Source organism: Rhododendron vialii, chromosome 1a, assembly GCF_030253575.1.
Source record: "Rhododendron vialii isolate Sample 1 chromosome 1a, ASM3025357v1".
In the NCBI taxonomy this organism is placed as follows: Eukaryota; Viridiplantae; Streptophyta; class Magnoliopsida; order Ericales; family Ericaceae; genus Rhododendron; species Rhododendron vialii.
In genome coordinates this window covers 47,845,746-47,871,675 of record NC_080557.1, presented here as the reverse complement: position 1 = coordinate 47,871,675, position 25,930 = coordinate 47,845,746, and the positions used below count along the sequence as shown (strand labels likewise).

The 25,930-nt window shown below is 38.8% G+C and overlaps 4 protein-coding genes and 2 pseudogenes across 5 annotated transcripts; all 6 read left to right on the top strand.

Moving 5' to 3' along the window:
• The first annotated feature begins 217 nt into the window (after positions 1-217).
• Positions 218-938, top strand: LOC131322942 (glutaredoxin-C11-like). Its single transcript, XM_058354544.1, has one exon. It carries the CDS (start codon positions 361-363, stop codon positions 667-669), a length of 309 nt encoding a protein of 102 aa, XP_058210527.1. The 5' UTR covers positions 218-360; the 3' UTR covers positions 670-938.
• A 1,739-nt stretch (positions 939-2,677) lies between these two features.
• LOC131322939 (glutaredoxin-C11-like) lies at positions 2,678-4,610 on the top strand (annotated as a pseudogene).
• A 3,144-nt stretch (positions 4,611-7,754) lies between these two features.
• On the top strand, positions 7,755-9,187 carry LOC131322929 (glutaredoxin-C11-like). The gene has a single exon (XM_058354527.1). The coding sequence runs from the start codon at positions 8,631-8,633 to the stop codon at positions 8,937-8,939; it is 309 nt and encodes a 102-aa protein (XP_058210510.1). The 5' UTR covers positions 7,755-8,630; the 3' UTR covers positions 8,940-9,187.
• A 1,859-nt stretch (positions 9,188-11,046) lies between these two features.
• Positions 11,047-11,911, top strand: LOC131322921 (glutaredoxin-C11-like; annotated as a pseudogene).
• Positions 11,912-13,706: 1,795 nt separating this feature from the next.
• LOC131322914 (monothiol glutaredoxin-S9-like) lies at positions 13,707-14,410 on the top strand. Its single transcript, XM_058354506.1, has one exon. It carries the CDS (start codon positions 13,854-13,856, stop codon positions 14,157-14,159), a length of 306 nt encoding a protein of 101 aa, XP_058210489.1. The 5' UTR covers positions 13,707-13,853; the 3' UTR covers positions 14,160-14,410.
• A 2,876-nt stretch (positions 14,411-17,286) lies between these two features.
• On the top strand, positions 17,287-21,136 carry LOC131322906 (membrane-anchored ubiquitin-fold protein 3-like). 2 transcript variants are annotated; one of them, XM_058354486.1, is made up of 5 exons: positions 17,287-17,502; positions 17,832-17,956; positions 18,577-18,792; positions 19,790-19,960; positions 20,891-21,136. In XM_058354486.1, exons 3-5 carry the CDS (start codon positions 18,660-18,662, stop codon positions 20,941-20,943), a joined length of 357 nt encoding a protein of 118 aa, XP_058210469.1. In that variant the 5' UTR covers positions 17,287-17,502; positions 17,832-17,956; positions 18,577-18,659; the 3' UTR covers positions 20,944-21,136. The 2 variants fall into 2 exon arrangements, with proteins under 2 accessions (XP_058210469.1, XP_058210476.1); XM_058354493.1 differs by having other exon boundaries at positions 17,326-17,612.
• Positions 21,137-25,930: the final 4,794 nt, after the last annotated feature.

Genomic DNA, 25,930 nt, shown 5'->3' with positions numbered 1-25,930 from the left:
TATACTGACATTCCTTCAGACGTGGATTAACGCTTATATGGATAATACTACGTGCCAACTTGATTGAAGCACAAACCATCACTGTCAAGCACAATCATCAGGGGAGGAGCATTTTTCTTATCCAAACAAATATCTTTACAACTTTCTTTTCAAATTTGTTACTGTTGAATATGTGATTTAAATTCTTTCCCTCTCTGGAACAATCCAATCCCACACTGCCTTTTCCTGTTGCGCCTATAAATATATGGGGTGATGAAACCTCAAAATCCACCATAGACAAGCATTTGAGCTCAAAGTACAAAGCACTGAAGACCTTCTCTCTTCTGTGCATTAATTGTTACTAGAAGTTCATTTTTCCGAATGGATAGGATTAAAGATTTGGCATCGAAGAAGGCAGCAGTGATCTTCACAAAGAGCTCATGTGACATGTGCCATAGCATCAAGGCACTGTTTTATCAACTTGGTGCTAGTCCGGCGATTCATGAGCTTGACCAAGAACCAAGTGGGAGAGAAATGGAGAAGGCCTTGCAAAAGCTCGGCTGCAGCCCTTCTGTCCCTGCTGTTTTCATCGGGGGAAGATATGTTGGCTCGTCAAAAGATATCATTTCTCTTCACCTTGACGGGTCCCTTAAGCAAAAGCTCATTGATGCTGGAGCTATCTGGTTCTAGCAGTAGCTTATATTATGATATAGTTAAACTAACCAAGCTCTTGGTACCATGTCATAACAAAAACTGGTATTGAGGGCCCTTCTTTCCTTCTTTTTTTCCCCTTTTTTGCGCTAGTTTCAAGTGAATAGGTTGTCTAAAAGGCCAGACTATATATGGGCACGGCCAATCAAGTGTTTCAAAATTCTCCCAGAATTTTATTTTCTTATGTATGTTAGAGATTTGAAACCAAAAAAATAAATTAATTAAAAGAACTGCGAAGTTTCTGACTAGAGTGTTTGGTTTGGCTTGCTTCTCCTTTTCTTTGTCTGGTTGTATAAGTTCGAAGACTATATTGTTGGGCCAGTCCGACATATATGACCATGGCTTATCAAGTACTTCAAAGTTTTCTGACAGCAGTTTATTTTCTCATGTCGTATTTGCAAGGAACCGGAAAATGAAACGTTGATCTTCTGTTTGTTTTGTTTTTCTTTGCCAGCTTTCTTTCTTTCTTTGATCAGATGGGATTGCAGACAATTATTCCACTGAGTTAAGCAGAAATAGTTATCCATAATGCACCACTTTGAATATGAAAATAAGACAGGTCTCAAGGGAGAACTCATCGATCAGTCGCAAGTCATTCCTTGTTATCATAGGTTGTAATTGCTCAATATCAAGAAAGCCTCAAGTCACTTTATTCAATTGTTGAAGTTAGAACTCAAAACCGAAAAAGAAGGAAAGATTTCTGGTGTCTGTTTTTCTTTGACAGCTTCATCTCTTTTTAATTTCAGATTTTTTCATCGTTAAATTCTGTGATCAGATGGGATTGTAGACAAATATCACATTAAGTAACACACATCACTAGTTTAATTGGACTCCTGCTAATGGGCGGTAGAATTGGTCGCCGAACAAAGTTACCAAACCCACTAATTAGAGGTTTCAGTGTCCCCCTCAAACCTAACACTAGTTTCAAGTTTGTTTCATGGATTCAAAGGCAAAAAACCCGATCACAATTGAGGAAAGCATTCACCAAGTATTCACCCATCAAGGTTAACAATGGTGCCAATTGAGGAGATTGTCGTATGATCTTATGCAAAACAGAGGGGATTATCACCAGTAGTACTCTTTTTAGCCTACCAACTTGTCATGAAGATCATTGTATACATGGACAAACTGATATATGCATCTCTTTTGTTCATCTAATGGACATCAACATGTTGATGTCATTCCCAAACTGATCTGTTTAGACTGTTGCCTAATATTGAAAAGAAAGAAACTGCGACAACTATTGCTATCTCGACATTGATGGATACGAATATAGGGTGACGCACATGCATCTGATGAGGTGGTGAAAGATTCTTGGATGATATAGTACAAGGATTGCTTTATATCAAAAATCTGAACTTTTAACTCAGACATCATGATCAAACAACCTTTTTTTTAGGGGAGCTTTTTTGTTGAGTTAGACTTGACAAATATGCTATACCACAGGAAATAAGTTTTAGCACCACCAGAAGAAAAATGAAGAAATTCCTACGACTCACATACTGTTACGATAAAGCAAATCAAATCAAATGAAAGGGAAATATAACAGCATAAAAAGTTAAGAACCAATACCTTCCGTATCATATGACCGGTACATGATTTACAGGTATTGCATAGGATTAATGAAATTTAGTCCCTTGAAATCTGTTCTTCATGATGCCATAACATTCCTAGTTTTCTTATTCTTTTACTAGAGTAGAGTCTTTTGCTCCATCCATCTAGGGGACCATCCAACAAAGTGGAAAGGAATTGGATAGACATTTACTTATTCCACATCAGCCCATGGATTCTACTACGATTGTAAAAGAATACTAAATCTTGTGAAAGGAGGAAAGGGGGGAAAACTTCAAGACATCTTTGGTGAATCAAAATCTATCCTCTCTTTCAGTCTCTCGATTTTTGGCGGAGAATGAGCGTTTCCTGAAAATGATCGAAGGAGGACACGTATTTATTTTAAGCTAAAAAAATGTCTACACATAGGTGAACCGGAATTTTGGTAATGCACCGAGACGTTATATCTATTTCCCGGTTGTGACCGCTCTTCAATCGTGCTGCAACCAAAAGTATTTTGACAAGCAGCATATTTCCTTAAGTTTTCACCTTTAATTAGGATTCCCTGATACCAGAACATGCACGTCTGTACATGTCACTCTTGTGATTATATAAGTCGTTTCATTTCCGAAAGTTGCCTCTAAAGAAACTGTTTTCAACACAAACATTGAAGAATAAATTCCTCTCCACCCCCCACCAAATTGTTTTTTTTTAATGAACCATGGGTCCATGACTCAAAAATGCTTCAATCTTACCTATAATTCTGAGGCTGTTCAGGTGTACGGACATTCCTGCAGACGTGGATTACTGCTTATATGCATGATACTAATGTCCACTTGATTGAAGCACAAACCATCACTGTCAAGCACAATCATCAGGGGGGAGCATTTTTCTTATCCAAACAAATATCATTACAAATATCTTTTTGAATTTCCTAGAGTTGAATATGTGATTTCTTTCCTTTTCTGAATAAGCAATCCAACCCCACTGCCATTTCCAGTTTCCCGTATAAATAAGGGGTGATGAAACCTCAAAGTCCACCATAGACAAGCATTTGAGCTCAAATTTACGAAGCACTAAAGACGTTCTCTCTTCTGTGCATTAATTTTCATGAAGTCATTCTTCCAAATGGATAGGATTAGAGATTTGGCATCAAAGAAGACAAAAGTGATCTTCACAAAGAGCTAATGTTGCATGTGCCATAGCATCAAGCAACTGTTTTATGAACTTGGTGCTAGTCCGGCGATTCATGAGCTTGACAAAGAACCAAGTGGGAGAGAAATGGAGAAGGCCTTGCAAAAGCTCGGCTGCAGCATTCTGTCCCTGCTGTTTTCATCGGGGGAAGATATGTTGGCTCACCAAAAGATATCATTTCTCTTTACTTTGACAGGTCCCTTATGCAAATGCACATGGATGCCAGACCTATCTGGTTCTAGCAGTATAGTTACACTAACCAAGCTCTTGGTACCATGTCATAACTAAAATTGGTATTGAGGGCCTTTTTTCCTTTCTTTTTCCCCTTTTTTGTGCACTAGTTTCAAGTGAATAGTTTGTAAGAGGCCAGACTATATATGGGCACGGCCAATCAAGTGTCTCAAAATTCTCCCAGAAGTTTTTCTTATGTATGTTGCAGATTTAAAAGAATAAAATGTGAAGTTTCTGACTAGGTTGTTTGCTTTGCTTTGCTTCTCCCTTTCTTTTTTCTGTTGCTGAGTTCCAGTGACTATGTTGTATAAGCTCCCAGACTATATGACCATGGCTTATCAAGTCCTTCAAAGTTTTCTGACAGAAGATCATTTTCTCATGTCGTATTTATGAGGAACTGAAAATGAAATGTTGATCTTCAGTTTGTTTTGCTTTTCTTTGCCAGCTTTCTTTCTTTCATCAGATGGGATTGCAGACAATTATTCCACTGAGTTAAACATAACAAATTCTCCAGAATGCACCACTTTGAATACGAAAATAAGACGGGTCACAAGGGAGAACTTATCGACCAGTCACAAGTCAGTCCCTTGTATCAAAGGTTGTAATTGCTCAATGTCAGGAAAGCCTCAAGTCAGTTTATTCCATTATGGAAGTTAGAACTCGAAAGAAAAAGAAATCTATAACGGAAGTATTTGCCCCGACTTTAATTGGAATCCTGCTAATGGGAGGTAGAATTGGTCCCGGAACAAAGTTATCAAAGACATTAGTTTCAGTAGTCCCCTCAAACCTAACACTAGTTTCAGTTTCATCTCATACATTCGAAGGCAAAAAAACCTGAACACAATTGAGGAAAGTGTTCACCAAGTATTCACCCACATCAAAGTTAACACTGGTGCAAATAGAGGAGATTATCGTACAATCTTATGCAAAACTGAGGAGATAATCACTATTAGTACTCTTTCTAGCCAACCAACTTTTGGTGAAAATCATTATATACATTGACAAGCTGATATATGCATCTCTTCAGTTCATCCAATGGACATCAACATGTTGGTGTCATCAACATGGTGGTGATAGATTCTTGATAATAATACAGTACAAGGATTCCTTCATATCTAAAATCTTAACTTTTAACTCAGACATTCTATTAATGATCTAACAACCTTTTTTTGGGTGCCTGTTTGTTGAATTAGACTTGACAAGTATGCTATATCTCAGGAAATAAGTTTTACCACACTAAAGAAATCCCTACAAGGAACAATGAAGAAATTCCTACAAATTATGTACTGTTACTATAAAGCAAACTCAGATCAAAATGAAAGGGAATTATAACGGCATAAGAACCAATACCTTCCCTATCATCTCAATAGCAGGAGCAATTATTTGCGGCCAGAAGCAATTTTTCGCGTCCAGGAGCAACAGTTTGCAGCCAAGAGTAATTATTGGCGGCCAGGAGCAATTCTTTGCCACGTAGAATTACACTCTAGACACAAAGAATTACTCTTGGCCGCGTATAATTACAATTGGCCTCATATAATTACTCATGGACACGTATAATTACACTTGGCTGCGTATAATTACTCATGGCCGCGTAGAATTACACTTGGCCGCGTAGACCGCGTAGAATTACTCGCAGCCAAGTGTAATTCCACATGGCCATGAGTAATTATACAGGGCCAGGTGTAATTATTTGCGGTAATGAGTAATTTTGTGCGGCCAAGAGCAATTCCACCTCAGCCCGGATCCTAACTATGATAGTAACAGAATACTAAATCTTAAGAAAGGAGGGAAGGAGGAAAACACCAAGAAATTCCTTGATGAATCAGAGTCTATCCTCTCTTTCATTCTCTCGATTTTCCAGCTTAAAATGAGTGTGTCCTGAAAATGATCGAATGAGGACACATTTATTTTGAGCTCGAAAATATCTATACAGTGGTGAGCATGAATTTTGATAATGCACTGAGACGTTATATCCATTTCCCGGTTGTGACCGCTCTTCAATCATGTTGTAACCAAAAGTATTTGGACAAGCAGCATATTTGCTTAAGTTCTGATACCAGAACATGCATGTCTGTACATGTCACTCTTGTGATTATATTAGTCCTTTCCTTTCCGAAAGTTGCCTCTAAAGAAACTGTTTTCAACACAAACATTGAAGATTAAATCCCTCTCCACCCCCCACCAAATTGTTTCTTTAATGAACCATGAGCCAACATATCTTCTCCTGCGATGAAAACAACTGGGACAGAAGGGCTGCAGCCAAGCTTTTGCAATGCCTTCTCCATTTCTCTCCCACTTGGTTCTTGGTCAAGCTCATGAATGGCTGGACTAGCACCAAGTTCATAAAACAGTTGCTTGATGTTATGGCACATTCAACATGAGCTCTTTGTGTAGATCACTGCTGCCTTCTTTGATGCCAAATATCTAATCCTATCCATTTGGAAAAATGAACTTCTGAAAATGAATGCACAGAACTTATGAAAATTTGATGCCAAATCTTTAGTGCTTCGTAAATTTGAGCTAAAATGCTTGTATGTGGTGAACTTTGAGGTTTCATCATCCCTTATTTATGAACATGGCTTATCAAGTCCTTCAAAGTTTTCTGGCGGCAGTTTATTTTCTCATGTGGTATTTATGAAAATGAAATGTTGATCTTCAGTTTGTTTTACTTTTCTTTTCTTTGCCAGCTTTGTTTCTTTCTTTCTTTCTTTCTTTCTTTCTTTCTTTCATCAGATGGGATTGCAGACAATTATTCCACTGAGTTAAACATAACAAATTCTACAGAATGCACCACTTTGAATACGAAAATAAGACGGGTCTCAAGGGAGAACTTATCAACCAGTCATAAGTCAGTCTCTTTTATCGAAGGTTGTAATTGCTCAATGTTAGGAAAGCCTCAAGTCAGTTTATTCTGTTGTGGAAGTTAGAACTCGAAACAGAAAAAGAAATCTATAACGTAGGCTAAGACTAGTTTCAATGGACCTTGAGGAAGTCTATGCCCCGACTTCAATTGGAATCCTGCTATTGGGTGGTATAATAGGTCCCAAAACAAAGTTATCAAAGACATTAGTTTCAGTCGCCCCCCCAAACCCAACACTAGTTTCAATTTCATCTCATACATTCGAAGGCCAAATACCCGAACACAATTGAGGAAAGCGTTCACCAAGAATTCACCCATATCAAAGTTAACACTGGTGCAAATAGAGGAGATTATCGTATGATCTTATGCAAAACAGAGGAGATAATCGCCATTAGTAATCTTTCTACACAACCAACTTGTCATGAAAATCATTGTATACATTGACAAGCTGATATATGCATCTCTTTAGTTCATCTAATGGACATCAACGTGTTGGTGTCATTCACAAACTGATCTGTTACCTAATATTGAAAAGAAAAAAAACCTGCAACAACTATGGGCCGCTCAACATGGATGGATACGAATATTGGTTGACATGCATCTGAAGAGGTGGTGATGGATTCTTGGATATCAATACAGTACAAGGATTCCTTCATATCTAAAATCAGAACTTTCAACTCAGACGTTCTATTAATGATCCAACCACCTTTTTTGGGTGCTTTTTTGTTGAAAATTAGACTTGACCAGTATGCTATATCTCAGGAAATAAGTTTTACCACAATAAAAAAATCCCTACAAAAGAACAACGAAGAAATTCCTACAAATTATGTACTGTTACTATAAAGCAAACTCAGATCAAAATGAAAGAGAAATATAACTGCATAAGAACCAATACCTTCCATATTATCTCAACAACAGGAGCAATTATTTGCGGCCAGGAGCAATTCTTCGCGGCCACGAGTAAAACTTTGCATCCAAGAGCAATTTTAGAATTACTTTTGGCCGCGTAAAATTACACTTGACCACGTAGAATTACTCATTGCCGTGAAGAATTACTCTTGGCCGCATAGAATTACACTTGGCCTCGTAGAATTACTCATGGCCGCGAAGAATTACTCTTGGCCGCGTATAATTACACATGGCCGCGAATAATTAAATGCGGCCAGGAGCAATTTCTTGCGGTCAGAAGTAATTCTTGGCGGCCAATAGCAAAAATGTGCGGCCGAGAGCAATTCCACCTCAGCCCAAGGATACTACTATGATAGTAACAGAATACTAAATCTTACGAAAGGAGGAAAGGGGGAAAACACCGAGACATCCGTTGATGAAAGAATCTATCCTCTCTTTCATTCTCTCGATTTTCCAGCTGAAAATGATCGAACGAGGACACATTTATTTTGAGCTCGAAAATATCTATACAGTGGTGAGCATGAATTTGGATAATGCACTGAGACATTATATCCATTTCCCGGCTGTGACTGCTCTTCAATCATGTTGTGTCCAAAAGTATTTGGACAGGCAGCATATTTGCTTACGTTTCAACCTTTCATTAGGATTCCCTGTTATCGGAACATGCATGTCTGTACATGTCACTCTTGCGATTATATTAGTCCTTTCCTTTCCGAAAGTTGCCTCTAAAACAAACTGTTTTCAACACAAACATTGAAGAATAAGTCCCTCTCCACCCCCTACCAAATTGTTTTTTTGATGAACCCTGAATGCTTCCGTCTTACCTATAACTCTTAGGCTCTTCTGGTGTATGGACATTCCTGCAGACGTGGATTAGCTTAAATGGATGATACATAGTGTCAACTTGATTGAAGCACAAACAATCACTGTCAAGCACAATCATCAGGGGGGAGCATTTTTCTTATCCAAACAAATATCTTGAAAACTTTATTTTCAAAATTTCTTACAGTTGAATATATGATTTATTTCCCTTTCTGGATAAAAAATCGAATCCCACTGCCTTTTCCAGTTGCACCCATAAATAAGGGGTGATGAAACCTCAAAGTTCACCATAGAAAAGCCGTTGAGCTCAAATTTACAAAGCACTAAAGACCTCTCTCTTCTGTGCATTAATTTCATAAGTTCATTTTTCCAAATGGATAGGATTAGAGATTTGGCATCAAAGAAGGCAGCAGTGATCTTCACAAAGAGCTCATGTTGCATGTGCCATAGCATCAAGCAACTGTTTTATGAACTTGGTGCTAGTCCAGCCATTCATGAGCTTGATGAAGAACCAAGTGGGACAGAAATGGAGAAGGCGTTGCAAAAGCTCGGCTGCAGCCCTTCTGTCCCAGTTGTTTTCATCGGGGGAAGATATGTTGGCTCGTCAAAAGACATCATTTCTCTTCACCTTGATGGGTCCCTTAAGCAAATGCTCATTGATGCTGGAGCTATCTGGTTCTAGCAGTAGGTTATATTATGATATAGTTATCCTAATTAAGCTCTTGGGATCATCTAATAACTAAAATTGGAATTGAGAGCCCCTTTTTCCCCTTTTTTGGCACTAGTTTCAAGCGAATAGGTTGTATAAGAGGCCAGACTATATGTGGGCATTGGGCATGGCCAATCAAGTGTCTCAAATTCTCCCAGAAATTTATTTTCTTATGTATGTTGGAGATTTAAAAGAAAAAAAAAATGTGAAGTTTCTGACTAGGTTGTTTGCTTTGCTTTGCTTCTCCCTTTCTTTTTTCAGTTGCTGAGTGTTTTGTAAGTTCCCAGACTATATGACCATGGCTTATCAAGTCCTTCAAAATTTTCTGACAGCAGTTTATTTTCTCATGTCGTGTTTATAAGGATCCGAAAAGGAAATATTGATCTTCAGTTTGTTTTTCTTTTACTTTCTTTGCCAGCTTTCTTTCTTTCTTTTGTCAGATGGGATTTCAGACAATTATTCCATTGAGTTAAACATAACAAATTCTGCAGAATGCACCACTTTGAATACGAAAATAAGACGGGTCTCAAGGGAGAACTCATCTATCAGTCACAAGTCAGTCTCTTTTATCGAAGGTTGTAATTGCCCAATGTCAGGAAAGCCTCAAGTCAGTCTCTGTTATGGAAGTTAGAACTCGAAACAGAAAAATAAATCTATAACGGAAGTCTATGCCCTGACTTTAATTGGAATCCTACTAATGGTTGGCAGAATTGGTCCCGGAACAAAGTTATCAAAGACATTAGTTTCAGTCATCCCCTCAAATCTAACATTAGTTTCAGTTTCATCTCATATACACAATTGAGGAAAGCGTTCACCAAGTATTCACCCACATCAAAGTTAACACTGGTGCAAATAGAGGAGATTATCGTACAATCTTATGCAAAACAGGGGAGATAATCACTATTAGTACTCTTTCTACCCAACCAACTTGTCGTGAAAATCATGTATACATTTACAAGCTGATATATGCATCTCTTTAGTTCATCTAATGGACATCAACATGTTGGTGTCATTCGACATGGATGGATACGAATATTGGTTGACATGCATCTGATGAGGTGGTGATAGATTCTTGGATAACAATACAATACAAGGATTCCTTCATATCTAAAATCAGAACTTCCAACTCAGACATTCTATCAATGATTCAACAACCTTTTTTGGGTGCTTTTTTGTTGAAAATTAGACTTGACAAGTATGCTATATCACAGGAAATAAGCTTTAGCTCCACGCAGACCAATGAAGAAATTCCTACAAATCAAATGAAGCAAACTCAAATCAAATGAAAGGAAAATATAACAGCAAAAGAACCAATACCTACCGTATCCTCTTACAACCGGAAAATGATTTTCGGGTATCAAGTAGGACTGAAATATAGTCCTTGAGATATGTCCTTCTTGTTGCCATTACATTCCAAGTTTTGCTAGAGTAGAAGAGACTTTTGCCCATGACTTATCCACCCATATAGGGACCATCCAAGAAAGTGGAAATTAATTGGATAAACTCTTATCTTAATCCAGATCAGCCCAAGGATAAACTCTTATTTTTGATGAATCAAAATCTATCCTCTCTTTCGGTCTCTCGAGTTTAGGGTGAAAATGAGTTTCCTGAAAATGGTTGAACGAGGACACATTCATTTTAAAAGCTCAAAATATCTATACATTGGTGAACCTGAATTTTGGTAATTGCACCGAGACATTATATCCATTTCCTGGTTGTGGCCGCTCTTCAATCGTGCTGCAACCAAAAGTATATGGACAAGCAGCACATTTCCTTAATTTTTTACCTTTCATTAGGATTCCCTGATATCAGAACATGCGTGTCTGTACAAGTCCCTCTCCACCGCCCCACCAAATTGTTTTTTTAATGAACATGACTCAAAAATGCTTCCATCTTAGCAATAATTCTGACACTGTTCAGATGTACGGACATTCCTGCAGACGTGGATTACCGCTTATATGGATGATACTAGGTGTCAACTTGATTGAAGCATAAACAGTCGCTGTCAAGGCACAATCATCAGGGGGAGCATTTTTCTTATCCAAGCAAATATCTTGAAAACTTTCTTTTCAAATTTTTTACTATTGAATATGTGATTTCCTTTCCTTTTCTGGATAAAAAAATCCAATCCCACGGCCTTTTCCAGTTGCACCTATAAATATGTGGGGTGATGAAACCTCAAAGTCCACCATAAACAAGCATTTGAGCTCAAATTGCAAAAGCACTAATCTTTCTCTATTCTGTGCGTTGATTTTCAGAAGTTCATTTTTCCAAATGGATAGGATTAGAGATTTGGCATCAAAGAAGGCAGCAGTGATCTTCACAAAGAGCTCATGTTGCATGTGTCATAGCATCAAGCAACTGTTTTATGAACTTGGTGCTAGTCCGGCGATTCATGAGCTTGACCAAGAACCAAGTGGGAGAGAAATGGAGAAGGCGTTGCAAAGGCTCGGCTGCAGCCCTTCTGTCCCGGCTGTTTTCATTGGGGGAAGATATATTGGCTCGTCGAAGATGTCATTTCTCTTCACCTTGATGGGTCCCTTAAGCAAATACTCATTGATGCTGGAGCTATCTGGTTCTAGCAGTAGCTTATATTATGATATAGTTGTACTAACCAAGCTCTTGGTACCATGTCATAACTAAAATTGGTATTGAGGGCCTTTTTTTCTCTCTTTTTTCCCCTTTTTGCACTAGTTTCAAGTGAATAGTTTGTATGAGAGGCCAGACTATATATGGGATCAGTCAATCAAGTGTCTCAAAATTCTCCCAGAAGTTTATTTTCTTAAGTATGTTGGAGATTTTAAAACAAAAAAAAACTTGTGAAGTTTCAGACTAGGTTGTTTTCTTTGCTTTGATTCTCCCTTTATTTTTTTGGTTGCTAAGTTGCGGTGACTAGATTGTATACGACCATGGCTTATCAAGTCCTTCAAAGTTTTCTGACAGCAGTTAATTTTCTCGTGCCGTATTTACAAGGAACCAAAAATGAAATGTTGATCTTCATTTTGTTTGTTTTCCTTAGCCAGCTTTCCTTCTATCTTTGATCAGACAGGATTGCAGACAATTATTCCACTGAGTTAAACTGAACAAGTTCTCCATAATGTGCCTCTTTGAATACGAAAATAAACAGGTCTCATGGGAGAACTTACCGACCAGTCACAAGTCAGTCCCTTTTATCATGGGTTGTAATTGCTCAATGTCAAGAAAGCCTCAAGGCAGTTTATTCTGTTATGGAAGTTAGAACCCAAAACCGAAAAAAGAAAGAAAGATTTATGGTGTTTGTTTTTCTTTGACAGCTTTATCTCTTTTTAATTTCAGCTTTTTTCTTCGTTAACTTCTGTGATCAGAAGGGATTGCAGAAAAAAATCACATTAAGTAACACAGAACAAATTCTCCACATAATGCAGCACTTTGGATAAAGAAATGAGACATGTCTCAGACAGAAAACATATTGAGGAGTCACCAGTGATTCTATTTTATCACCACCACGTAGTTGTCCATTTGATGAAAAGTGACATTAAACATGTTGTTTCATTCACAGGGATAGTCAACTTTTAGGCATAAATCATGTCATTAAGTGGGAAGGTGTCATCTTATCAACCGAAATTCTCAGCCCACATCCTGTCTCCACAAAAACTGGTTCTCTCAAAGCCAAAGAAGTTTTTGTTTGTCACATAGCAATCTGATCAGATTCTGACTTTCCAGCTGCTACTGTTATTATCGGGAACTTTTCTCATCCCCCCTTCTATTCCTTCATATCCAGAATGTTCAACCTAATCAAGCTATAATAAAATCAAGCTATAATAAAACACATGAAAGAAAGAAAGAAAGCTAAAGCCATTAAACTGGTCATGCTACAGAAAGAGTTCCCCATCCATGTTATGTGGGCAAAATAAGATGGACTTTAATGCTGACCATTTACATATATAGCTAAAACTTCCAATATATGCATCCTGTGAAATCACTGTTTCCCAGATGACTTGGTGCATCTTTGTGGTAAAGTCATTTGCTGAAGAGCTGACTGTTCTAGCTAGTTTTTAGCCTAGAAGAGTACTAGAAGTCTTTGCTATGCACAAATGGGCATTTTCCTTCCGAACCACAGGAGTGTAATTACTGCATGGACTATGGACCATGGACCATGGCATGTCTATGTAACGCCACAGAGCCATACGCATGCTTCATTGGGAGAAGGAATAATGTAAGTTGGTGGGTGCAAGCCAAAGAATCACAGCCCACCGAAAGATTCTCTTATTCCTGATCATTCTAGAGCAGATAATATTTTAGATAGTGATTGGGAGAATATTTGGTAAGTGGCCACACTATAAGAATCCTCTACTTTTCTGTACTTTCTCAAAGAGCATCCTTAGCATCAAAACTGCAAAGGTTGCACATATGGTCCTTAGCCTGCACACCGGTGCCCCAAACCAATTCAATCTACTCCCTTCATCAGATGGTTATAGTCGGTGAAATATATATAGATAGATATAACGATTTCAAACTTGTTCGGTGTGTTTGAAACACAAACATATCCATCATGGAAAGTGACTTTACTCGTAATTGGCATCTAAATAAAGCGCATCATCTTTTGAATGTTCTTGGTTACAGGAAAGGAGTCTTCTCTCTAGTTTTATAAATAGTTGCACAAGAACTCACCATTTGAGCAATTAACGTTCCCCTTCAACTCCATTTCTCTCTTCCCATTTCTCGCTTTTTCCATTATTTCCTCGATCCCCTACTTAAAGGCTAAAACTACCATCGGATCACAATTCACACTGATCCGATGGATAGTGATAAATAAGTTTAACCTTCACCGCACACCGAGGACCACCCTAGCTATATTTTTTTCCAAACTAATTTTATTGCCTTCACTTTTGAGATTGGAAAATCAAGATGGATAAGGTGAAAAGATTGGCATCGGAGAATGGGGTAGTGATATTCAGCAAGAGCACGTGTTGCCTGTGCTATGCTGTGAATGTTCTGTTTCAGGAGCTAGGGGTGAGCCCTGTAGTTCATGAGATTGACCAAGACCCTGAGGGGAGGGAAATGGAGAAGGCTCTAATGAGCTTGGGGTGCAATGCACCTGTGCCAGCAGTTTTCATACAAGGAAAACCGATTGGTTCCACCAATGAAGTCATGTCCCTTCACCTGAGTGGTTCCTTGATTCCGCTGCTCCAGCCTTATCAGGCTCTTAATTGATTGATGCACTGCGGTACTGAGAAAAAGCCATACTAGAAGAATAAAAGCTTGGCCAAGCTCCAAGAATCAGCTCCTTGTTTAGGAGTCTATAGATATCTGTGTGTGTAGTTGGCTTTATGTATGGAGTAGTGGGTAGCTTTCAAGTTAATTAGCTTAAGGTTGTTTTAGCCCCTTTGCCTAGAAGAGAAAGAGGGAAGGATTGTACCCTACTTGCTTTACCTTAATGAAGTGTTGGATGTGTATTGCACTTATTTTGATTTTGAGGGCTCTCGTTAACGAGTACCCCAAGTCATGGGGACATTGGTTGATAAAGTTTTCAATGAACGTACACTTCTTCATGCGATGCATTTTAATGAGTGATGTAAAGCCATCCAAACTTCTTAAAAAGTGTCATTGGGACACTTTTCAGCAAAATCATGTAGGAGTTCTGTAACTATTACCCTGAGAAAGATGTCAAGCCTTAAGAGTAGCCCTTGCACTCTCTAATGTTAGCTCCATATGCATTGTCAGGCTCATTTGACAACAACATCCGTTTGGGACATTGCCATCTAACGTGGTATCAAAGATTCGTATGCAGACTATCAGACAAAATCCTGTCTCTAAAGAGATCTGATTCGCGACTATTAAATGTTCAAGGTCCAACATTTCAGGTGTCCCCTTAATCCTCATTGCCTATTGAATTAACCATAGCCTTTACATGTTTCTACCAATTCACATGGCATCATCAAACAATACAATGTTTTCAAGTTATTTTACCTTGTTATCCCTGTCATGTGGCACCCTACTTTTGTCTGTCTTCATATCTTGACGGGGGGCACGTGAGGGGGTATGAACTTGATTCATATTTCCTTGAACTGTGTTTCTGAAAGTTAACTCACAGCATCAAGTTCTCAATAGAAGATCGCCCTTTCGCCCATAACAAAGACAAATAAGTAGAAGAGAAAAATGCTTCGATCGTAACTTGAATAGCTGAGATCTGTTTCAGTAGTGGCAACTTTTGGTACCTCCATTTACAGAAAGTTGAGATAGAAAATTCTCCACTTTCCACAATGAGGTCCCATAGATTCTCACACTTTATATTAGAGAAGGAAAGGTTCTAATTCCTTGCTCTCCCTTTTGTCATTCTATTATATCTTACTGATCATGAGATGCTATTCCTGAGGGAAAAGAAAACTATCAGAGCAGAAAGAAGCTCACAAATCACAAGCAAGATTTCAATTCTAGAAGTTGATTTTAGCAATTGAACATTTTAACTGAAGATCTTGGCACTGGTTCATGACAGTAAATTTGCTTTTTCCCTTTCAAATGTTCTGTTATGCTATCTAGTCTTTTGACTCATTTATAGAAGCTCCAAATTGCCCCTTTTTTCCCAAGGGAAAATGGGTGTGGAGGGAGCAACCGGCCAACAGCATTGGACTTCAAACTTGAGGCATAATTCCGAAACAGTCTAGTTAGTCACCCTTATGTTTCTATCACACCATGAAGACACAAATAGAACAAAGCCACTCTCACACGACATCTGATTCACGGAGCTGCTACTACGGCAAGAGACTAAAGACTTTGAGTCTTTGACCCTAAAACTGCATAAGATCAAAGCAAAAATTTAACTGAAGTACTGCTTTCTCAACTCTATCACCAAGATGATTCAAACTGCCCCGAAAAATTTCATTATAGCCAGGTAAGAAAGAAAGGATACCAGAGAAACAGAAAGAGTTCATGACTATGCTATTGCAACTGTATGGACATGGACAAATGCTCACTACTTAGTACTAGTTTCCTAATCTTATGCGGGCCGCAGCGTATCGAAAAGCAAGAACTACGTAGAAAATAAACTCACAATATAGAAAAAAAATCTCTCTGTTTTCTTCTTATTCGAGCTCAACTAAATCGCCCTAATGTCTACAATAGTTAGGCAACCAAGACTCAAGCATACTATAGGAAACAAACAACAAAAATGCAATACTTGTCAATCAAGAAAAAGATCTAATTACCAAAAATTAGAAATATGACATATACCTAATTATGACTGCTGCAGGATTCTAGAAACATGTTAAAACAAGGGTTGGTGCAAAAGATATATCCTATTAAATATATAATCTGATAAAATTTCAAAAGAAAATTTTTATTAGTAAAACAAGTACTCGGATAAAAATCTTTCCTACTGGAAAATTAAATCAAATCTTTCCCTATCTTGAAAATATGTGAATATATGAAGGACTTATAGAATATTATGATAGGGGCAGTTCCGGAGACCCTTAAAAATCCTCTAAAAAAACCCTCCAAATCTTAATCTCATAGTTCCTGATCAAATTTTGATGAACCGAGCCGCTCAATGTGTTCAGAACGTGATTTTAAGGGTGACCGCGAGAAATTGGCAAAAAAAATAATAGGGAAGGGCTTGATTTAAGCAGTTTTTTATTGAACCGTTTAATAGAGTTCAATAAAAAACTGTTCGGATAAAGTCCTTCCTGGTCTTTTTTTTTTGCTGATTTCACGCGAGTACCCTTAAAATCACATTCTGATTACATTGAGCAGCTCGGATCATCAAAATTCGATCGGAAACTTGGGAGGGGGTGTTTAGAGGTTTTTTTAAGGGTCCCTGGAACCTCCCTGTATTATGATTCTAGAACAATCCACCGAATTGGACCGCAAGTACTATTTTGCCATCTGTTCAGCAAGCAATCAAATCTGCATTATTCCAATCTCATAAATTATTATTAATTTAATTTTTTATTAATAAAAGGTCAGACTTTGTTAGACATTGCAAATTAACAAGAAAGAAAGCGGACATATCCAAGATTCCGCAAAAAATCCGGGGACAATTAAGGATTTGTTTGGAAAATAGAGAAAGGAAAACTTTAAAAAAAATTCCTTACCTAGTTTGATTCGAGAGAGAGGGAGGGAGAGAGAAAATTGAAAAATATACTACTAGTAGCAAGAATAGTAAAAAAATTCTCTTTATTTTTCTCACATTTTCCTTTCTATCCTTTTCATATGTTCCAAACAGGGCGTAAAGTCATTTGAACCGGCAACCAATAGAAACAAACCACGTGGCGTTGCCCAACCGTCTTTGACACGTGACGCCCTGATATAACTCTGCAGCAACTGTTTTTTTAACTTTCACCATATTTTACGTTTGATTCCCCAAAAAGAAAAGAAACAAAAACCTAACAAAGAAAAACGAAAAGGACTGCGAAACAAATACTCCACCGAATCTCTCTCTCTCTCCTCTCTCTCTCTCTTCTTTTTTCCAATCGAATCGAAACACCGACAGTCAGCTCCAAACCCTAAACACATTGAATCGGTCATCAGCGCCTTCTCTCCTCGATGGTATCCTGATCAGGTAAAGTCAATCGATCGCTACTGTCGTCCTTCTCTCGTACCATCTATGGATCTAATTACGAATAACAACACAACGCAAGTCTTTAGTAATTAGAGACAGGCTCGCTTCAGGTTTACAGCTTGTTGTGATGAATCTGAAATTGAAAATTTTTACTTGCTTTTATTTTCTTTCGGTTGATTTGGCAGCCAAAGGTTTGGTTGTTTGGTAAAGATCGCTGGGGATCTGATAAAGCGTGGGTTAATTTAAATGTGATTTGTATCGTCGCTTTGATTTAGCTTGGATCTTTAGATATTCTTGATTCGACGTTCGGTTTTTGTGTTTTGTTGCAGTGACGTATTCGATCGGGGAGCTAATTGATCATATGAGGTGTTTACTTGGTTCTGTAAGTGGTAATTCAGATGTACAGGTGTTCCATCTTCCAACTTGGGACGTTTTCTTTGGCGGATTAACCAAGGTCAGTGGGGCTTTGGATTGAACGTGATTTTTTTTTTCATAACTCAGGTGTCTAGGCCAACTTAGGTGCGCCTCGACTAGTCCTGGGTCCAATCCCACCACCCACTTACGGAGGTCCCAATTAAAGCCAAAGCAAAACTCTTTATGGACTGGCCCCTAAGGAGTTGATAGTACCTGACAGGTTTCGAACCTGAGACCTTGGAGGTAGCAAACCCCCAAGTCTTAGGCCTTGAATCACTAGCCAACCCCTTGGGGTTGTTGCATTTTCATTTTTTTTGTATTCTTTGAAACAACTGCTCGTTTTCAAGGACGGAGCCACTGAGAGACAAGTGGATTCGTTTGAATTCTAGCTATGATATATTATATTTTACACCCAAAATTTGCTGACCCCACAATAGAGCTCTTGATTTCCCCTGAACTGCTGTTGTTCTAATTTATTGCCCCCGTATAAAAAGTTCTGACTCCGCCCTTGCTCGTTGTGGTCCTAGATTCGCCTAGCATTGTAGACAAATTAATCTGGCCGAAAATTATGTTCTTTTCTGAAAAAGTACGACAGCAAAATTTGATCTTGGAATATCTAACCTTTTGCTTTCCTTTGACACTCTTGGAAATGGTGAATAGGTGAATTGGGAGAGAGTGAGCTGTTTGATTGGAGGTGTTGTCAATTTGTTGCTTGGCATTGGTGGAGGAGAAGGGCTATCATCATGGCTGAAGGAGAGGAGCGTATCGAACTTAAGTTCAGAATCTTTGATGGAACAGATATAGCTCATAGTACCTATGCTCTATCGACTGCTGTTGCTACTCTTAAGCAAAGGCTTGTTGCTGAGTGGCCTCAAGGTTTTTGGCTTGTTTACCTGTACATTTTTCTTTGTTTTACATGTTCCATTGTACGCTACAGATTTTGACCAATATGACTTCAATATCAGCGATCTGAATTGTTCAACTTGACTGCGTGGTTTGGATATTAGTGTTTTGTCTGTTACTTCTCATGGACATCGTATCTTTCCTGTGAGTGCTGATCTTATGTGTTTTCTTGACCTGTATTCTTAACTGGTCCCAATGCCATCAGAATCAGATGTGTTTAGGTGTGGTGGGTCAACACACCAAAGTATAGATATCTTGGGAGGGCGGGCAGTCATAGATCAATCAGAGCAGTCTTTGGGATGACTTTGTTGGGGGCTCTAGAAGCTTTCCTGTAGTATCAGTAGGAAGTCACCTTACAATGGAAATCATATATGATAAAAGTTGATTGTCTCTGAGTGGCAGTTTTTTTCCAAGTGATATAGATAGTTTGTTAAATTTAGTCATGGTAGGGCCCCTATCTAATCTAATTATTGAGGTTCTTGCCTAATTTTGGTTTTATAAACTGCGACTGGAGTTAGGTTCTTGTATTATGGGAGTGCAGTATTATAGGAATCTGGTAGTTAAAACATGACGAGTCAAATGAGAATGTTGAATCAGACTGCTAAGAGCCCTTATGTTTTGTGCAGGAGAAGAATTCTCATTAAAGTTGTTTCATTTGGTCGCTCCCTCGTCTCTCTTTTGCGGATTTTTATGTGCTGCTGTATGATATTCCTGCTCTGTTTGTGGTATTGTTTAATCACTGTACTTTGTGCGTATTAATGAACTCCCATTCTAATTTATGAATGGCGTTGCCTACCATGGATTGGTGTAAAAAAAGTGAATGCTTAATTTTTTTGAAATATGGGAAAATATTATACCCTTTGCTATTTGCATGCCCTTGAACGTTCACAGGAAAATAACTCTTTTTCTGGTGCTTTTTGACTTGTTTGTGCTGTATAGTTTTGTTTCTAATTTAGTATTGTATTCACAGATAAATCTGTTCTACCTAAATCTGTAAGTGATATAAAACTCATACATGCTGGCAAAGTGTTGGAGAATAGCAAGACACTTGCTGAGTCCAGATTATATTTTGGTGATCTTCCTGGTGGAGTTATTACCATGCATGTCGTGGTGCAACCTCCTGTTGCAAAAAAGAAAACAGGTTTGTTTTCAACTCTTTTCCTTTTTGCCACATTTAGTATTTAAATGTAGCCTAACTTTTTGGATTTGAGAAATTTTGTTGGCATAGTTCCTAGCTTTGCCTTTTTGTTACCTCTATTACGCTGAGACTGATTATTTACATAGAGATTTGAGAATTATCACTTTTAGTTACAATGAGCAGAAAGGAAAGGGATCCTAAGTTGATGCTCCAAGTCTCCAACTATCATCATAGAAATTCATAGTGATATTGTGTTCAAGATTTACATGTCGGTGTAGTGCTTATCTTGGGGCCGGTCTCGTGAAACCTCTATTTGTTGACTGCACGCACTTGGAAAAGGGGTCATCTTGTTCATATTTTAGTTTGTTTTGTGGGATGAAATTGTTGTTTGTATAAGCAATGACAGTGTGTGTTTGGAAACGTAAAGCAATATGTAAGGAAGACATGTGATGATAATGTCATTGATAAGTTCCAGAAGGATATTAGGTTTTTAGGTTGGAGTCAGTAATTACAAGATTTCAGATTGGCAGTTCCCAGCACCACAGAATAGTTTCCACTCTTTACCACTATGTATCATGCACATCAATAGTTGTATGTTCTTAATGTACTTAAACCGAACCAACCCTTTTAATCTTTAAAGGCACTATAAATGGGCTAAGAGATTTCAAAGTTCTGGAGGTAGAGCTTAAAACTGGCTTTAATACATCAGAAGGATATGTTAACTTGCAAAAGCTAGCATTTGCACAACCTCTGTGGTCGCTGATCATTGTAAGGAGGAATATTTAACTTTTCAGAGTGAGATGCATACTTACTGTATTGCTATTATTCTTGCACTTTTTATTTGAATTTCCTGTTTATATAGCTACAAATATAGGTTCTAACTTTTACACTTACACTCTTCCTTTTTTTGGCTCTCTTTTGGGTACAATGCAGACAAGAGCAAGGAGGAGCCAAAGAAAAACCCATGCTCTTGCACCATCCTTTGAACTGGGAAGCATGCGTTGTTACAGCCAGGACACCCTTTCCACAATTTTTGACCTTTTTGTTGTAATTGTATGTTATGTTCTGAATGAAATTTATTGTTTATCAGCTTATAATTTTTACTTGTAATTGGTAATTCGGGCATTGCATGTTGTAATCCTTCATCTTTGAGCGAAATCATAAAAAGAATTCCATGACTATGCTATTTCATTATTGAGTGGTAGGGTTGACTCTTCTCTTTGTTACTCCCTGCGTCCCATTTTGCTTAAAATGGAAAGATGAGCATTATTGAAGGTTTGTTAATCACAAGTTCTGTTCCTTTTTCTCTTGGTTTGGTGATTAGTAGCCGCTGCAGTGGCCATGGTGATCATGAAACAACGCGGTTAGGATGATGGATAGAACTTAATTACATGTCTTTCCTTAGTCCTCAAAACAGATCATTCAAACTGTTAATATTTCTGTCTTGGTTCATAATTGCTTGCTGTTTCCTGTTGATTGTGGTGGTGTAGGCTGAGAAGCTGCTTGTGAGTGCTGAGGTGTTTCACCTGAGTCCCATTCCAGATGGGATTAAGCGATCTCAAAGGAGTCAGACTCAGACCGTTGCTCCTCTACTACAACTATAATAACAGTACCTATGTAGTCTGCAATCGATGGGGCGGGCTACGGGTAGAAAGGACCGGAGACAGACTTAAAGTAGTTGCTCTCGAAAAAGCTTTACATCTGAGATAGCAGCCCCCTATACCTAAAAAAAGGAGGAAATCATGAGATTGCCTTTCGATTTCTCTGCTCATTACCTTGCTTGCTGTTTTCGTCCAAAATCTAGAGCATCACCGACGAAGTTCCTGTTATTGAAGCTCATGATATTCATTTCACCTCTATCTATTCTCCTGGTTTGCCAAAAGAAAATGTTTGTTTCTGCTCCAATCTCAGTCACTCCATCAAAGTCATTCTTTTTGGTAGTCTCTAACTTAGCAGCATGCGCATAAGGGGATAATTGACCTGCAAATTAGGGATTGATTTTGGCACTCTAATTTTAGAGCGCCGGCAGTAAATTTTAGAATGCCAAAATCAATCTATTTTGTTGTCACTAGTCTTCCTTAACTATTTAATTATAACTAATGGTGAATTTCCGTTTGACCGGAAAAAAAAATTATAACAAAATATGAATTGATTTTGGCACTCTAATTTTGGAGCGCCGGCAGTCAATTTTGAAATGCAAAAATCAAAATCCTAACAAAGACATTTGCCTACCATGCACCCCACAAGAATTGTCAGCTTTGGCAGCTGTGATCACATGGTCTTGCTAATGCTTCCACACTACGATTTTTGTGATTGGGGGAAAGAGTTTCAACAAGTCAAAAGTCTTTCCCAAGTCAAGCTCTGAATCTGCTAAGATGCTTCGTGACTCATGGGTTTCAAATGGATTTTCTTCACTCACCTGTCACGGGCTGGGCTAGGTTACATTAGAGTATTACATAATGCTCTCGTAGCACTCTTCCCGTTCTCCCTCTCAATCTTTGCTTTTTTTAAAGATTTTAGTACTCCAGTATATAATGTTAACAAAAGACGTTTTTACACTCTCGATTTTGTTTTTGCTCACCCTCACATAGACCTTATGTGACTTAGGCCGCGGGCGAATTTACCCTTGCCTTTTGTTTTATTGCTATAGCAGAGTCCTAGCTTTAAACAAATCGGACTCTGGGTCGAGGTCATAACTTTTCGGTACGAGTCATTTGTTTCACTTTGCAGCTTTATTCGGTAAATGAAAAAGGAGGGGAAGATAGTAGTACAACTTTACAAAGGCTACGAGCTCGAGCTCGGCTCGTTTGATGTTTTCTGAACGAGCCATAAACTTAAGCTCGAGCTTGGCTCGAGTCTTGACGAGCCGAGTTTAGTTATTTACTAAACGAGTCTTTTTAATCGAGCTGACTCTACCTTAACAAGCCGAGTTTTTTTCCGAACAAACCGAGCTCCACTCGGCCCGTATACTAAACAAGCCGAAAACTCGAGCTCGCGAGCTGCTCGGTTCATTTGCAGCCCCTGGCTATACACAAGTTCACAATCTTATGTTTACCTAAAAAAATGACCAACGGATACCAAGCACACATCGCAAAATTGTTTGAAACAGTTAATGGTAGAACGAATAAAAGTGCTGTATTATTGAAGGAAAAATGAGAGTATACAATCCATTCGGAAAATAGGGACACAGGAGAGAAGGAACAACTGAACAAGAGAGATACCAATATATAAAAGCAAATCGATCACGGATCTTCTATCCGACTTTCCATCCCCTTCTCCATTACATGTCCCTGCCTTAAAGGCACGACAGACCACTAAAAGTAATGGAGGCATGGGACGGAAAGAGGACAGAGGATCCGGTCTCAACCAAGCGAAAGAAATATAAACCCTATCACCAAGCTCGACGCATAACCACAATAACCCGCCGTGGGGGTTGTAGGGGTTCGATTTGAAAGGACCTTGACCTGAGTTAGTACTTCTCTTCCGCTGCTCCGTTTCACCCGCCTCTGAACCTGCAACAAGTCACTAGGGCTAGGATAGCCCAGTGACCCTCCGACGATCAAGTTAGATCTTAGAGGAGGATATAGATCTAGGGTTAGGAAAAGATGGCATACCTCTCAAAGATGAATATCCCCTTGTATTTATAGACCTAGGTTTGCTTGGCCTCCAAGGTAGCGCGTGAAGGATACACTCGGGTAACCGCCTCGGATGACATCACAGATGATGCATTGGATAAGACGGTTACGAAGCACATAGCCAGACTTGGCCTAGATGATCCTTTCCGCCACGTGTCGCTCTTGGTCCTCTCTTGCTATGCCACATTCTTTCAAGAGGCCTTAACGGAATGCTTTCTTCGGTAATTAACCGAAGAGTTAACAGGAGACTTAATACCGAGCGAATGAAATAGAAGGATATACACTGGCCCGCCTGTACAATCCTATAGACCGTGCCGATATGAGGCCTCGGTTAAAGGTGGTCTGGTCAGATTACCGAGGCCATGACCGAAGCCTCCACAGGGGTGGAGTGCATATGAGCATGAGAGCTAGGGCAATCACAAGAGCCAGAAAAAATCCTGAGAGATCCAGACCTTTACCTCCTTCTAACTCGGAACAAATCATCTTCCCCATCTTCTATACTTCAGGAACACAAACAAATTTTCGCCCAACTAATTCTCTCTCTGAATGGAAGAGAAGAGAAACCCCTTTCTTGTGTTCCCTAGCTTCTAATTGTTCTCTCTAAATGGTGAATTTCCATTTGACCGGGAAAAAAAAAATTTATAACAAAATATAAATTGATTTTGACACTCTAATTTTGGAGCGCCAGCAGTAAATTTTGAAATGCAAAAATCAAAATCCTAACAAAAGACATTAAATTGGATTTGCCTACCACCCCACAAGAATTGTCAGCTTTGGCAGCTGTTCAAATGGTCATGCTAATGCTTCCACACTACGATTTTTGTGATTGGGGGAAAGACTTTCAACAAGTCAAAAGTCTTTCCCAAGTCAAGCTCTGAATCTGCTAAGATGCTTCGTGACTCATGGGTTTCAAATGGATTTTCTTCACTCACCTGTCACGGGCTGGGCTAGGTTACATTAGAGTATTACATAATGCTCTCGTAACACTCTTCCCGTTCTCCCTCTCAATCTTCGCCTTTTTTAAAGATTTTAGTACTCCAATACATAATGGTAACAAAAGACGTTTTTACACTCTCCATTTTGTTTTTGCTCACCCTCACATAGACATTATGTGACTTAGGCCGCGGGCGAGTATTACCCTTGCCTTATGTTTTAGCAGAGTCCTAGCTTTTAATCAAATCGGACTCTGGGTCGAGGTCATAACTTTTCGGTACTAGTCATTTGTTTCACTTTGCAGCTTTATTCGGTAAATGAAAAAGGATGGGAAGATAGTAGTACAATTTGAAGGCTACGAGCTCGACTCGTTTATCATTTTTTGAATAAGTTACAAACTTGAGCTCGAGTTCGGCTCGTTTATCGTTTTTTGAATAAGTTACAAACTTGAGCTCGAGCTCGGCTCGAGTCTTGACGAGTCGAGTTTAGTTATTTACTAGGCGAGCCTCTTTAATCGAGTCGAGTTTCTCTAAACGAGCCGAGTTTTTTTCGAACAAACCGAGCCCCACTCGGCCCTTTTACTAAACGAGCCGAAAACTCGAGCTCGTGAGCTGCTCGGTTCATTTGCAGCCCCTGCCTATACACGAGTTCACAATCTTATGTTTACCTGGAAAAATGACCAACGGATACCAAGCACACATCGCAAAATTGTTTGAAACAGTTAATGGTAGAACGAAAAAAAGTGTTGTATTATTGAAAGAAAAATGAGACTCTCGTATATAATCCATTCGGAAAATAGGGACACAGGAGATGTAACGACCCGGGGCGTTACAGGAGAGAAGGAACAACAGAACAAGAGAGATACCAATATATAAAAGCAAATCGATCACGGATCTTCTATCTGACTTTTCGTCCCCTCCTCCATTACATGTCCCTGTCTTAAAGGCGCGATAGACCACTAAAAGTAATGGAGGCATGGGACGGAAAGAGGACAGAGGATCCGGTCTCAACCAAGCGAAAGAAATATAAACCCTATCACCAAGCTGGACGCATAACCACAATAGCCCGCCGTGGGCGTGGAGTGCATATGAGCATGAGAGTTAGGGCGATCACAAGAGCCAGAAAAAATCCTGAGAGATCCAGACCTTTACCTCCTTCTAACTCGGCACAAATCATCTTCCCCATCTTCTATGCTTCAGGAACACAAACAAAATTTCGCCCAACTAATTCTCTCTCTGAATGGAAGAGAAGAGAAACTCCTTTCTTGTGTTCCCTAGCTTCTAATTCTTCTCTCTAAATGGGTGAGAGAAAAGCAGATGCAATTTATACTAACATAGCTATGGTGATATTTTCTCCTAACAGTCAATTTGTTAGACTTGGAATTTATTTCCTATAATTGGGTGTC